This window comes from Nelumbo nucifera, chromosome 4, assembly GCF_055504915.1.
Source record: "Nelumbo nucifera cultivar China Antique chromosome 4, China Antique-T2T, whole genome shotgun sequence".
Lineage (NCBI taxonomy): Eukaryota > Viridiplantae > Streptophyta > Magnoliopsida > Proteales > Nelumbonaceae > Nelumbo > Nelumbo nucifera.
This window is the reverse complement of record NC_142652.1, coordinates 59,174,397-59,189,450: the sequence shown is the minus strand read 5'-3', so window position 1 is coordinate 59,189,450 and position 15,054 is coordinate 59,174,397. Positions and strand designations below refer to the sequence as shown.

The 15,054-nt window shown below is 40.0% G+C and overlaps 1 protein-coding gene across 11 annotated transcripts in view; it reads right to left on the bottom strand.

The window, feature by feature from the left end:
- LOC104613375 (uncharacterized) overlaps positions 1 to 10,182 on the bottom strand; it is a 69,979-nt gene extending 59,797 nt beyond the window's left edge. For 2 of the 11 annotated variants that reach the window (XM_088903310.1, XM_010281152.3), the window contains exons 1-2: positions 8,889 to 10,089; positions 3,735 to 3,995 (exon numbers count right to left, since the gene is read on the bottom strand). In XM_088903310.1, coding sequence (XP_088759436.1) covers positions 3,735 to 3,995; positions 8,889 to 9,336 — 709 coding nt within the window. In that variant the 5' untranslated portion in view covers positions 9,337 to 10,089. Of the gene's footprint in view, positions 1 to 3,734; positions 3,996 to 8,888 lie in introns of all 11 variants that reach the window. The other 9 variants (XM_088903316.1, XM_088903315.1, XM_088903312.1 and 6 more) reach the window with 9 other exon arrangements.
- Between the last annotated feature and the right edge of the window lie 4,872 nt (positions 10,183 to 15,054).

Sequence of the window (15,054 nt, the reverse complement as noted above, 5' to 3'; positions counted from 1 at the left end):
TGGCGATTTTGTATTGATTACAGAGCCCTTAACAATATCACCATTAAAGACCGATTTCCAATACCGGTCATTGATGAGCTGCTTGATGAACTCAGTCAAGCCACCATATTCTCAAAATTAGATTTACGAGCTGGGTATCATCAAATAAGGGTACATAGGGAGGATATTCACAAAACGGCTTTCAGGACACATGATGGCCACTATGAATTCCTGGTCATGCCATTTGGGCTGACCAATGCTCCAGCCACATTTCAAGCATTAATGAACGACATATTCCGGCCATATTTACGTAAGTTCAACCTTATTTTCTTCGATGACATATTGGTCTATAGCCCCAATTAAGAGGAACATCTAAATCATCTACAAGTCACCCTTGCAACACTTAAGGCCCACCAGCTATTCGCTAAAGAGTCCAAGTGCTCCTTTGGACAAAACCAAGTTCACTACTTGGGACATGTTGTAGAGAACGGAAGTGTAGCAGCCAACCCAAATAATATCTCCAGTATAATGGGCTGGCCGCAACCCAAAAGTATGAAAGAGTTGAGGGCCTTCTTGGGCCTAATTGGGTACTACCGCCGCTTCATCAAAAACTATGGCCTAATAGCTACCCCGTTGACCCAATTGCTGAAACTAGATGCTTTTAACTGGTCAACCCAGGCCCAACAAGCTTTTGAGTAGTTGAGATAGGCAGTTGCGAGCCCTCCAACATTAGCACTGCCCGATTTCACAAAAGACTTCATCATTGAGTGTGATGCCTCCGGTCAAGGTGTTGGGGCTGTTCTCATGCAAGAGGGGCGACCACTAGCCTTTTTCAGCAAGGCCTTAACATCACAAAAGTGGGCCAAATCAGTTTATGAACGAGAATTAATAGCAGTGGTCTTACCAGTTCAACGTTGGTGATCCTACTTGCTTGGTAGACGGTTCATAATTCAGACCGACCATCAAAGTTTGAAGTTCTTATTGGATCAATCAGTCCTATCCCCGGAACAACAACGATGGATATCCAAGCTACTGGGGTATGACTACATAATTGAGTACAAAGCAGGGGCTGCTAACCAGGTGGCTGACGCCCTCTCACGGCACCCACAATCATTTCAGTTACTAGTATCTTCCCTAACATCTCCACTCCTGGATCTACTTCGAAAAGAAGCCCAATCCCATAGGGAGTTACAACAGTTGAAGGCCCAAGTATTGGCAAATCCCTCACTGCACCCCGGGTATACCATCAAGAATGAATTACTCTTCTTCAAAGGACGCCTGGAAATTCCGGCAGATTCTGCTCATCTCAGGAAGCTCCTGGAATTATTCCATGCCTCACCCACAGGTGGCCACTCCAGCATCATACGAACACAAAAACGCATTGCCACACAATTTCATTGGAAAGGCATGCGTACATCTATCCAGAACTTCATAGTCGAATGTGCAGTATGCCAACAAAATAAGTCAGCCACTACAACACCAGCAGGCCTCTTGCAACCACTCCCAATACCAACCTAAGTCTGGGATGATATATCAATGGATTTCATCACGGTATTGCCCGTTTCTGCCGGCAAAACAGTTATCCTTGTGGTGGTGGATAGATTGACGAAATACAGTCATTTCCTACCTCTATCACACCCATTTACAGCAATCACAGTTGCTGAATTGTTCCTCCAGAAAATTGTGCGCCTACACGGGCTCCCCAGCTCAATTGTATCAGACAGGGACCCTATTTTTATGAGCCGTTTCTGGGCTGAGCTTTTTTGCCTACACGGGGTTAAACTCTTCAAGTCAACTAGCTACCACCCCCAATCTGATGGACAGACAAAGGCAGTTAACAAGAGTCTCGAAACATATCTGAGATGCTTCGCGGGAGATCGGCCAAGACAATGGGTGAAGTGGATCCACTGGGCTGAATGGTGGTACAACACCACTTTCCATAGCGCCGCTGGGATGACACCCTTCAGAGCTCTATATGGTCGGGACCCTCCCCCTCTACTTCCTTATGAAAAAGGGACCACCACAGTAGCGGCCTTAGAAGAACAGCTGACGCAACGGGATGAAGTGTTCAAGGAATTGAGACATCATCTCTTACAGGCACGGCAATGGATGAAGCACACCTATGATAAACATCACAAGAATGTCCAATATGAAGTCGGTGATTGGGTGTTTCTCAAATTACAACCTTTCAGACAGATTTCAGTTGCAAGCCGACAGTGGAACAAACTCAGCCCACGCTATTTTGGGCCATTTAAAATCCTTGAGAGAATAGGGTCAGTGGCCTACAAGCTGGACCTTCCAGCAACATCAAAACTGCCCCCTGTATTCCATATCTCCTTACTGAAGAAAGGGCCGAAGCCAGGAGTCATTACAAGTCCGACCCTTCCCACGTTTTCAGATGAAGGACAAGTGCAGACTGAGCCAGCCCGCATCATTGATTTCAGATGGGTGCGTCGTAGTGGAAGAGTCATACCAGAAGCATTAGCTGTTTGGTCTAAACTCCCAGCAGAGGATGCAACATGGGAATCCTACTTAGATCTGCAATCAAATTTTCCCACATTAGACCTTGAGGACAAGGTCGCTCTAAAGGAGGGGGGGACTGTAAAGACTGCTGGAACAGACCAACAGAAAGCAGCTAATCAGTTTTACAAGAGGATGCCACATCAGCACAACTAATCGTCCACTTGCAATAGCTATAACAGAAAGAAATCAAAGATTGTAAACAGTATAAGTAGTGAAGCACAAAGAGAAATAGGACAGGAATTCTTTCGGCATTAATCTCTCTCTCTCTCTCTCTCTCTCTCTCTCCTTCCAACGAATTCAGGAGGTTGGCTCCCTCAAAGAGCCCTGAGTTAGGCAGGTTCCTAACATTCTTTAAATTTGGTTATACTCACTCTACACACTACTATCTTTATCACACAAGCACTTTGTATCATTGCACTCAGTTATCTTTGCATAGCACTCAAGTTTGAAAAGGCATTATTTGGGGAGTAAACCTTGTAGAACTCAATCCCCCCCCCCTCTTGGGTAGGCTACTTGGGCAACAATTTCTCCTTCCAAATTAACTTTGAGCTTAATGGTGGTGAAGTCACAATCCCCTTTTGGTTTGTTATGACTAAAGCAAGGTTGGAAATGGTAGTCGGACTCTAACCAATTTCTACCCTTTCATCTTCTCTTTGATGGTGGATAGGAAGAGGGATCTATAATCTTAACCAATAAGAGGTGGTCAGCTTTCTCATTTTTCCTCTCCCCACTCTAGGAGAAAGGACTACTGCTAATAAAAACTAAATAAGTACATCAATAAATTAATATTAAGAGATGCTCTTAACATTATGTTAAACATGGCATCTTTCTAGATGATAATTGTAATATAATCATTTCAGACTTTGGAGAGTCATCTTAGTAGGATACATTGATTGGATGATCCAGATCTCCAAGCATGCAACCATATATGTGAACATGTAGCATTATAGAAAATGTAGCAATACAATATCGTTCTACCATCTATGTTTTAAGAGGACAGGTAGCAAACCAATATATTAGGAATTCCTACATATGACATGGTATGGTATCCTGCTGCACATGGTTGCTTTCCTACATCCCACATGGCAGCAAATCACATCATGTATAGGAAACACTACTATCCTATATGGTTATCATTCATGAAATATGGTCAAGGGACCTTTTCAATTGATTAAATCATTATGTTCCTTAATAAATTATCCAATGACTAAATTTTATTTGATAAATGGTACCTGCGTCTTGATAAAAACTACTTGCAATATGGCCAAGAAAGCTTTCCATATGAGAGGGATTTTGAGAGCTCCCAGAAACCTCAACCTTCTGCTTAAAATTTGGTGCTCCAGCACTTGAAATGCACATATTGCTATATGGAAAGAACTGAAACTGATATGGACTTCCTACAGATTGTGGACTCCATGAATTATTTATTCCAGGAAATACAGTGGTAAGCTCAGACCCTGCATGATTGAAATAAGTCCCAAGATGAACAAAACCTAAAAGAAAGAAAATTTGATTACACTAATATATTCATATTCCAAAAAAGGAAAAAAATACTTATATGATGAGACATTAGATGAAGTTTCATAATCAGAGTCAAGGGCATTACCATGCTAATAATTCATGTTTTAATATACAACAGTAAAGTGGGTAGTCTGAAAAGCATCAGCTGGTTATACAAGATACAAATGTCACCAAAGATAAAAGGACATGAAGGAGAATATATTCAAGTAGAGAAGAATTAGATGGTTGACTAGGAGTTAGAAGTGACCCTTCTAAGCTTCTGTTAGTCACAATATTACATGGTAATCCACGGGAAGAACAAGCATCAAATTCATCAATTTTTTACTTTGTTGACAGGTAAGTGATCAATGGTTACTTCTTTGTTGCTAAATTGCTGAAAGAATTTGATCCCAAGTCAGATGTCCTACAGAGAGAGATTTTACCAACCAATTTGCCTATTTTTCCTGCTTCATTCTGCAAATCTAGATTTCTAACAGTAGAAAGGTGCTGAAATAAAATCTGTAAAAGAAAAGAATATTTCTTGAAGAAAAAGAGAATAAAGGAGAGAAGGAAGAGAAGAGATTTGAGAGAGAAAAGAGAGCAATAATGCTGGCCACCCTCTTCACTATTATTTATGTCTGCAAAGCTACAGTTCTGGTGGAAGGCTTGGAGATAATCGAATGGCTGAAGGATTTTTTGCAAGAAGCAGCAACAAAAGGAAAACAGACATGCTGGAAGGAAAATAACACAAAGTTTGGCAGGATGTGGTGAAAAGTATACAAAATGCAAAAGGTTTATTCATATCTCTTTCAGAGTTCTTTGACAAAGGAAGCAAATGGTCTGCTTCCCTGCCAGAAAAAACAGTAAAGGATGGCGAGGAGTGACTGAGATCTTGACTGGCTTTATAGATCGAAGGAACCCAGAGATGAAGGAGATGGTGGAAGCTGCAGAAGTAGTTGAGGGATTATTTGTTGGAAACTCACCATCGATGGAGGGAGTGACTCTTAACCAGGATTTTCTAGCCATGGCAAACAGCAACAGAAATCCATTACTGAACGTAAATTTCAGCAAAAATCACTGGAACAATATGTTAGTGGTTGAAGCTAAAAAACAGATTAAGGGTTGGAGGAAGATTGCAGACATGTAGATTAGTAAGTTGGGACTGAGGAAGACATTTATTTTAACCCCTTTTGACAGTATGAAGGCAGTGCTTGATTCTCTTCAAAACATGATGGAAGTTGAGGCTCTAAGCATTCAAGAGGACAAGGAGATCTTTACTTTGTATAGATGGTCCTCTTCATCCAATTCGAAATATTTTGCCATTGAAGATGGAGTGATAGTCAGGGTGATTGGGTTGCCGTTCCACCTGTGGAAACATGATGTAGCAGTCTCCATTGCCTTATTATGTGGAGCTTGTCTGGTGGGGGAGTTCTGGGGAGATTTGAGATATGCTGCTTTTCTGTTAAATGGAGTCAAACCAGAGGAGATACCTAGGAAGATTACTCTTCAGGTTGAAGGACTGTCTTTACAGGTTTGGTTAGCTTCCTCCATTGAAGTTTCTCTGTGGTTAGAGGCCAGACAGGAAGATGTACGGGTGGAAGAATAGGCCCTGCACGGCTGCCTAGGATTGGAGAATCAGAAGAAGATGGAAAGTTTCATTAAAATAGGCAAGCAAACCTTCGACTATCCAAAATATATGGGCAGTGAGGAAGGTCAAATACGTGGGTTACAAGGGACTGACAGCAAAAAGATCCTTTGCTCAGGTGTTAGTTTCTGGCGCCAAAAATTCGAACAAGCTTGACCATTCATTTCCAAAAGGAAAAACCAGTCTGGCCAAGGATTTTGAACCGGTTATTGAGAGGGTTGAGCCATCGGGTCAAGCCGAAGGGGGCGGCTCTTTAAAAACTCACGTGACTGGCCCATGTCTTGAGTTATCACATGAGTCTTTAAAACCCTGGCTGAGGAAGGATTGATGCTAGACAAGTTTAATCGTCTAGCATCATCCCCATCGAGCTCTTCTAAGGCTTCGAAGAAGTCAAACCAGAGAACAGGTTTGCTACAATGGGTTCCTTCGGAAAATCTGTCGCAACTTTCCAAAGATCATCGCAATCCAAGGTCAATTCGACAGCGCGACCTTGAAAACCTTGAAGCAGAGCTGTCAACTGAAGCTGAGAGAGTGATTCTGACTCAGACACAGACAACACGATCAGTATAGAAGGTGTAAATCTGCAAGATTCAGTTAAATCTGCAACACGATCAGTATATGTGTTTCGGAAGGATGTGGAAAAGGGGAGGAGCAGAATAAGGTGGAAGACAAGGCTGAAAAGTTAAAGATTTCAACAGCTGATGCGCCACACAAGGATGAGGGGAACTTAGCAGCAGTTTTAAAGGATGACCAGGGTACATCTATTCTTGCAAACAAATTCATAAGAAAATAGGCAGGTAAAGAGTTTCGGTTTGGAGGGGCAGGATTCTTCTCTGAAGGTTTACAAGAAAACACCCAAAAAGGAAAACGCACCAAAGCCTTCTTCAGCTGTAGGGATTGAAAAGGTTTTGATTGAACCAAGTTTACCCCAACAACCAAATTAGACAGAGGGAAGGAGCTTTGGTCAGAATTCTATTACTGATATCCCAACATAACTTGTTGACCATCCTCTCCTATCAGGCCAGATATGTTTGTCCATTCGGGTTTTGTTACGAATCAGGGTATTGTGCCTGAAACAAGTACCTTGGCATCACAGTTGGAGAGAACAGCCGGAGGTGGAGGAGTAGAAGTTGAAAGGGTGATGTTAGAAATAGAGGAAAAAGTTTCTTTGTTAGAAAAAAGACAGGTGGAGGAAGTGGTTATGTTTTGTTGGAAGAATATAAACAGACAGAGGGGTTCTTGGAGGTAACACCAAAAAAACCAGAACCCCTAGGGAGCAATTGTTGTGACAAGAAAGGAAGAGGTAAATATGTGATGTCAGGAAAAGAAACAACTAACAAAAGCAAAAGGAAAAAGAAAAAGAAAAGGTCCGAGGTAGAAAGACTAATTTCAGACATAGAAGGAGACTTAGAATTTAGTGGAAGACGGGAGAGGAGGAAGGCTCTAAAGTGAAGGAAAAAGGATGGTTTGGAGGGTCTCATTCTACAACCGAGTTGATGAAGATCATTAGCTGGAATGTGAGGGGTCTAGGAAGTGCGAGAAAAAGGAGGGTGATAAAAGATCTGTTGAAGAAGGAAAGGCCCGACATTGTATTGATACAGGAAACCAAACTAGCAGATCTAGATAAAAGATGGGTTAGAAGCGTGTGGAAAGCAAGATGAATGAGTTGGTGCTCAACTCCCTCTTGGGGAGCCTCTAGGGGGATAATTACTATTTAGAGAGAGGATGTGGTAGAAGCATTAGAGGAGCTGATAGGTAATTTTTCTGTATCCTTAAAGTCCAGGATGGTGGAGGATGGCTTCACACGGGTGTTAACCAATGTGTATGGGCCAAATAATTACAGAGAGTGGAATGAACTATGGGAAGAGCTCTATGGAATTCAAGGAGTATGGTAAGGCCCTTGGTGCTTGGGTGGAGATTTCAAATGTAATAAGGTTTCTAAATGAGTCAAACAATCCCCAACAATCTATCACAAATAGCATGAGGAGGTTCAATGAATTTATCAACGTTTGTAATCTAAAGGAGTTCCCTATGCTACAGGCCAACTTCACTTGGTCCAATTTCCAGGAGAATCCATCTTATTCAAAACTAGACAGATTCCTTTTCAATGAAAGTTGGGAAGCACACTGGAGGGGTTTGGTGGCTAAAGCTCTACCTAGAGTTACCTCATATCACTGTCCCATAGAGCTAGGCCAAGAGACCTTTGGGCTTGGACCTAAACCCTTTAGGTTCGAGAACATGTGGTTGACACACCCGAACTTTGTGCATAAAGTTGAGGAGTGGTGGAAAGAAGAGATTAGGGGAGTGAAATGGAAATGGGTTAGATTCCACGAGAAATTAAAAAGTCTGAGATCCAAAATAAAAGATTGGAACAGAGAGGAATTTGACAGGTTGGAAGAGCTAAAAGCCAGATTGTCAGCCCAAATTGAGGACTTAGATTCAAAGGAACATCAAAGGACCATGAATGCACAAGAAAAAGAATTGAGATGGAAGTTAAAGAAAGATTTGGAAGAGGTCCTGTTGAAGGAAGAGATATCTTGGAGGCAAAAATCTAGGCATAAATGGATCAAAGAAGGGGATGGGAATACCAAGATTCTTTCTAGGTTGAAAGAATCTCTCCCTCCTCTTAATGAAATTCACAATCTACTACAAAATGAAAAAAGAACTAGAACTTGCAAGCTGCTATTCAACAGAAATTGTGACTCTTGATGGAGACGGATGATAAAAAAGATTCAAGTGGACAATCCAAAATATTTGCATAAGGATTTCTTGAATTAAGTCAAATTCATAAGATAATGCAAACTAGGAATCTCAGATGTGGCAGCTTAGGCGATGGTCCAAAAATGCTCTCTATCTCAGCCCCAGTACCCTGTCCACATATGGAAAGACCATTTCAGGCAAAAGCCTTCTTTCTAGGAATTCATCGTAGAACTATAGCCAAGGATCTCAACATGTAAACGATTTGAGAATACGTTGTCCACTAAGACAAAGCCATAAGAGGTCAAAATTGATAGGTTTTGCCAGTATCAAGATCAGCTAGAATTTGAAGTAGAAATAATTATTCAAACTGCTTGGTCGTGACAACACTTGTTCAAACCTAAAGATAAAAGAATAGTGTGTTTTTTTTTTCTTCTTCCACGAATCGAGCACCAAATAAATTACTACAAGAGTAAGTTTAAGATAACAATGGTAGCATACATCTTTAGTTCAAACTTAAACAGAAAAGTAAAATGTCACTCACTTGGTTGAGATTGTAGCACAGGAACAGTAGCCACCGCCGGAGCCATGGGACCCTGATGTAGTTTCAGAAACCGTTCAAGTCTGGCGTCCTCTTCAGCCCCTCCTCCAACACCATAGCAATGAGCAAAGTTCATGGAACAAGCCTCCGCCGTCTCCGCAGTAACAGAAATTAAGCTAGGTACCGGAATTGTCGATGTGAAGAGCTTTCCTCTCTCCATCCCTTCATCAATCATCCGTTTTCCAACTCCATTGATCTTCGGTTTCTCTTCAGCATGAACACCATCATAAGTAAAACCCGGACCGGATGGAATCGCAGAACTAACACCCGAAGTAACATAACCAGCAGAAGAAGGAGAAGCAGCGGCTGAAGGAGTTTGGTTTGCAGGATGAGAGGACGAAGCGGCAGAACTTTTAACCCTAACTTCATTCTCTGCAGCACCACTCTGCATCGAAAAAAAGACCCTGGAAACCTGACCAACTCAACTAACCTAAGCTAAGAACCCAGAGAAAGAGAGAAGAATGGAGAGCCTGGGAGGGAGAACGAAATTAAAGAATTGTGCTAAATTTAGAAGGGGGATTGGGATTTTGCTAATTTATTATAGGATAATGATTACAAGCTAAATTTAGGGAGGGATTTGGAGGGAAGATAGAATCCGATAAATCTTCTGAGAAGAAGACGCGAGCGAAGAAGAAAAGGAGGAAGACATTGACATGGGTGTCGTAGTCGGTTCAGAGATTGACGAAATATAACGCATCGACCGTTTTCTCGTCAGCGCCATTAATTTACCTCTCTCTCTCTCTGTGGTTCTCTCTAGTTGTCTTTGTTTCGTTTTAACTCTGCAATTGAATGAAGAGAGAAGGAAAAGAGACGAAGAAACGAAACGGTTTCGGGTTTTTGTGATGTTTTGTTTCTTTGTTTGTTAATGAACTTGTGTTAACGGGTGTTTCGTATTGAGCGGACGTAGGCGTTGGAGGACGATGGATCTCAGTTCTGAGCAAGGTGGTGAGAGAGAGAGAAGTGGACGAGTTGGGCCGGCCGGACTGTAAGGTTATGACAGTGCCACTGCCGAATGCACGTGGAAGACATGCATGGAGTCTGAATCTTTTTAGCTGCCATGCGATGTGTTATAGACTTATTGGGTCAAGTTATTTAGTGCCGAATCGAAGTATTAGCCGTTGGATTTTGGTGATCAGTTGCTCGGCTGCTCCAGGTGTTGGACGGTCTGGATAGACCACCAGGTTCCTCAGCAAAATCGGTCTAATTAAAAACTTGGGTCCATTGATACTAGAAGTTGAGGAATTATGTCCAAGTGTCCAACTCTATACGACATCACATCTCCGCCTCACAGCACATTTCCGCCGTGTATTGGGAATATCTCCCGATGATAGCAGGGTGGAGATGTGAACTCATTCTAGACTAGACCTGATTGGTTGATAATATAATAGAGTATAAAATAAGAGAGATACCGGAAAGAAAGTAATATTTAAGAGTTTTCTTGCTATGTCAAGCCAAATAAACATAGAATTATAAAGTGCAGTATGTATGAAGATAGGCTTGAGTTGAATGTTAAACGGCATAAATTTATTGAAATATATATTTCTAACCCAACCCACATAACACACCTATTTAGTTAGGGCTTGTTTGGGAGGGCTAATGTTTTGATTGAGTTGTTTTCACAAAGTTGTTCTATAGAAGCTAGTAAAATAAGGTTCGTGGAAAGTCATGTTTTTGGCTTTTAGAGTCTTTTTTGGGTTATCGGGGATTTTCATCAAACATGGATTAGAGGTTGTTTACGTGGGAGCCCACTTCACAAAACTGGGAGCCCACTATGTGAAAGCCCTCCCAAACATTCAGCTAAGCTAGTTCAAATCGATTTGAAGTGCTCCCATAAGCTACTCAAAAAGATTGAAGGTGACAGCCCTTCATTTTCATATGTGTATTCCACATTTTTCACCAAATATACCTTATAGGACTGTCTACATGGGACCCACCTCATAAAACCAGAAGCCCTTGTTTGAAAGTCCTCCCAAATAGGCACTTAACAAAAGGGTTTAGCTGAGCATTCATTCAACCAAGCTGGTTCAATTGATTTGAAGCACTCCAAACAAGCTATTCAAAGAGATCGAAGAAGACAGCTCTTCACTCGGGCTGTCCATGCTTTTTTGCCAAACATAGCGTATAGGGTTGTCCGTGTGGACCCACCTCAGAAAAAAGATAGAAGCCATTACACTTCAGCTTCCCAAATGAGCACTTGGTGGGTTGTATGGAGCATTTGTTTTTGTTTTCAAAAAACAAAATCATATTGATTTTTTCAATGCCCAGGAGTTAGGGTGCAATCGGGTCAAGCCAAATTAAATTGCAACATATCTTGGCTCGATTTGACTAAAATACAACTCTACCTTTGAGTTTGAGTTCAATTAGAACCCTATTTCCCTATTTGTGTTAGGTTTGACCAAACATTCAATAATTTCAAGTTCAAAAAACTGATATACTTTTATATTTTAAAACATATACATAATATTTTTATAATATATAGTACAAATATTATATATAATCGAACCAGGCTTGTGAATTCGATCTCAAAAAATTAATCAAATTTAGCCTAAGATTTGAATTGAACTGAAACCGAGCCTAATTAAATTCAAGCCTGGACTATTCAATTAAAGTTTGATTCAAGTGTATCAATACCTAAGAGGCAAAAATTTTATTCATTATACTTGGTATAAAAGTCCCTTTGAATGATATGACAAACGAAACCTAAAATCTAGAGAGGCCATGTTGTGATAAACCTTTTCTTATAACATAAACTTAGAACACAGATATGTAAAACCATGTTAGAGCAACATGGAACAAAGGAACTAATCAATTCGTGAAAGGCACACATTATACTCTTTTGTTCAACAGTGACAAGATAAAGATGCCAAAGGAGTTTGAGCTCCTAGGCAGGAGCCAATAGGAGATCACCTATAGAGTTTGCATCACCTTCAATAATAATTGAAGAGAAACCAAGTTCCTTTCCTAGTCTTTGACCTTCCTCAAAACCTAGAGCTTTAGCTTTTTTTTTTCAAGGATAAACCAATCACTCCAAGAGCTCATCCAATAAGAACTCATTTAGGAGGGATAAAGCATATCAGCTTCTAGCTTTCCAAGGTGGGTCTCACAATTGGTTGTCAGTCAATCATTCAATAGAAGGGTTCCCACCCAAATGGCTACCAAATTTTTGTCATTCATCATCAATAACAAGTACCCACTCCAATATTTTGTCTAGTGTACAATCCATCATCACTAACATTCAAGAATAATGGATTTAGTTATTGGAAGGGTTAGAAATCAAATTAAACATGGCTGAACCAGGTTTAGTAGCTAGTCAATTTTTTTAAAATTTTTCTAACCCCACCTGGGAACCAATTTCCCAGTAATTTTGAAATCTAAAATTTAATGATTGAACTTACATTGAACTAGACTAGATTTGAAAACCAAATTAAAATTGATTAAATATGATACATAAACCACAATGTGTAGCTCCCAGAGTGGTAGTTCATGTCCAACATCAGTTCCAAAATCGGCCTCCAACTAAAAATTGTGCAGTGTGTAGATGAAGCCAATTCAGCAACCCAATCCCCAACTTGCTTGGATCAATGTGGGTGTGTGAACCTAATATCTATGTTTTTTTTCTTGCAAAAACATAGTGGATAACCGATGAAAATCCACCCCTATCATAGCTGGGTCAAAGTAGAGCTTCTAAGAGGCAAGGGAGAAGAGAAGATAGCAAGAGAGTGAAGAAAATTAGTGAATTCACCCCTCTTCTCTTAGTCCCTTATATAGAGCATTCTCCTAATCTGATTAAGAGTTGATCCAAATCAAAATTGGATCAGGACTTTATATTTAATTGATAATCATTTTCTTCTTACGAGAATAGGTACTCCATGCCTAGATCCATACCCATTTTCAACATAAATCACATGACAAAGTTGTCATGTGATCTCTTAACTAATCATATTAGAAATGGGCCTTAAGACCATTTTCTTTAATGGTTCACATCCCAAGATGTTGCATGGCCACTTTGGGTCTGAATATTGTATGGCATGGAACCCACAAAGGTCTCACACAAGTTCATAAGGGTTTGGCCCCACCTCTGAAAGAGGTTAGGTTGAATTCACCGCTCAAGGGTAGTGAATTCTTGACCCAATCAACTTGGGTTCAGTTTGGGCCCAACGTTTACACATAAATGATTCTTGGGTTCAACCACCTTATGAAAGATAAAACCCATCACATAATTAGCGCTATAATGGTCTCTTACACCTAACCCCTCGACCCATAATTATCAAAACACTACCCGCAATGAATGAATGACCTCTTCCCTGACTGCGAAATGTAGTGTCACACTCTCTACTCAAATGGATCCTGGGATTAAAACCTTTGCAAACCTCCTTCATAAAATAGTAATATAACATATATATACATTTTGCAAATTAGATTTCAAATATAGTTGAAATCCACTACCAGTAATTTAGGTTTCCATTAATGAGTGTAAACCCTAATATTCACTTTGTCTATCAATCCTATCATTCCACCTACTCAGGTAATTTCCCAAATTATCCCAAAATGCCCAAGTATTTAACCCTTAATGGATCTTATAGGTTGGAATATCAAAGACAACTCAGTCCAAAACCTAGTGTAGTATCAAAATCTAATGTAGCGTTAAATGTAACTTTCCAGTTTTGGCCATCTATCTCCAAGGTCCAAGGCATAACTAGAAATTGGTCTGGCTTTAACGTTTCTTCTAAAACCCATTGGTTGTCCTTATTGTCTAACCCTAACAACTGAGACAAACTGCTCCACCAGTTCGGTAGCACACCAGTGTCAACCTTGTCAGGATAAACTCCTCAAGCCTATCCAATGGCTAAGATCATTCTAAACTAAATAGTCTCATAAGTGTTTACTTTAAGGAGTAATTCACAAAAACACACCAATAAAAACATGAAACAATAATGTACTTTATTCATTTATTAATAAATGTTTATATACACCAATCTGGTTAGAGCTAAGGGCATACACTATCTAACATTAGCTTGACCCAATTGGTAGGACAAGACACTCTAAAACTAATAGGTCAAGACAATAATGGATCTCTACCAAATGGTTTAGCCATTAATTCAAATATTTGATCTTCAACATTTGACATCACTAGGCATGGAAAAAAAGATTAATCCTCAAGAACAAAATGGAAGGCATACATTTAAGTCTAGAAGGAGATAAGTCTCCTCTTTAGCTTTATCCTATCACTCATTTGAGTTTCAAGTTACACCTTGGTCATTGTTTCTTCCTTTGTTGTGTTGTTGTTTTGTACTTTTTTGGGATAATGCTTGCTCTGTGCTTTTGGTGTACTCATGTTTTTGTGGAGTCGTGCCCATTAGGTAAGTCTTACCCTTTCTAGGGTTTCCTCCCTATTTCTAGGTTTTTCTCTCTTGTATGGAGTCATTTTCTATCTTTTAGTCCTTAAGTTTCTTTGTTTTTATTTAACTGTGAAGATGAGCGACAATCAGCAAAATGTAAACGATCTAGAAAAGGAAGTTTACCCAAATGATGTAAGAAAATGATGATCAAGCTATAGACTTGTTTGACTTTGGCAATGTCATTACTAAGGAGGTTAGAAGTATTTGGCGTCTATGTTTAATTGGGAGCATGTTTCCCAAAACCTCTATATTGATCTTATGTGTTTTGATGATAACAAACTCATTGAGTGTACTACTAATGTGACTAAGTATGCAACTATCTTATGGAAAACTTTGTTGAGCCTAAATTGAATTAAAGTTAGAATGCTAACAAAGATGAAGAAGTAGAAGCTTTGCTAAGTCTGCTGCCTAATCATAATGATTTTATCACCATTACCAAATCTCTCTAATCGAGGAAGCTCTAACAAATTAAGGATGATAAAGGCTACTGAAGAAATCAAAGATTTGGAGATACTCTAATTGATCGTCTACTACAACAACTCATCAATGAGAAGACTACACCAAATTATGCTTCAATTATGTCAACTTAGGAACGTTATGAAATCAATTGTTTAGATGCACTCTCTTTTGATGCTCAACAAGAATGAACTTGGGTTAGGCTAGGGGTGTGAATGGACTGATTTCGTGTTGGACTCCATCCATTTGGAAGT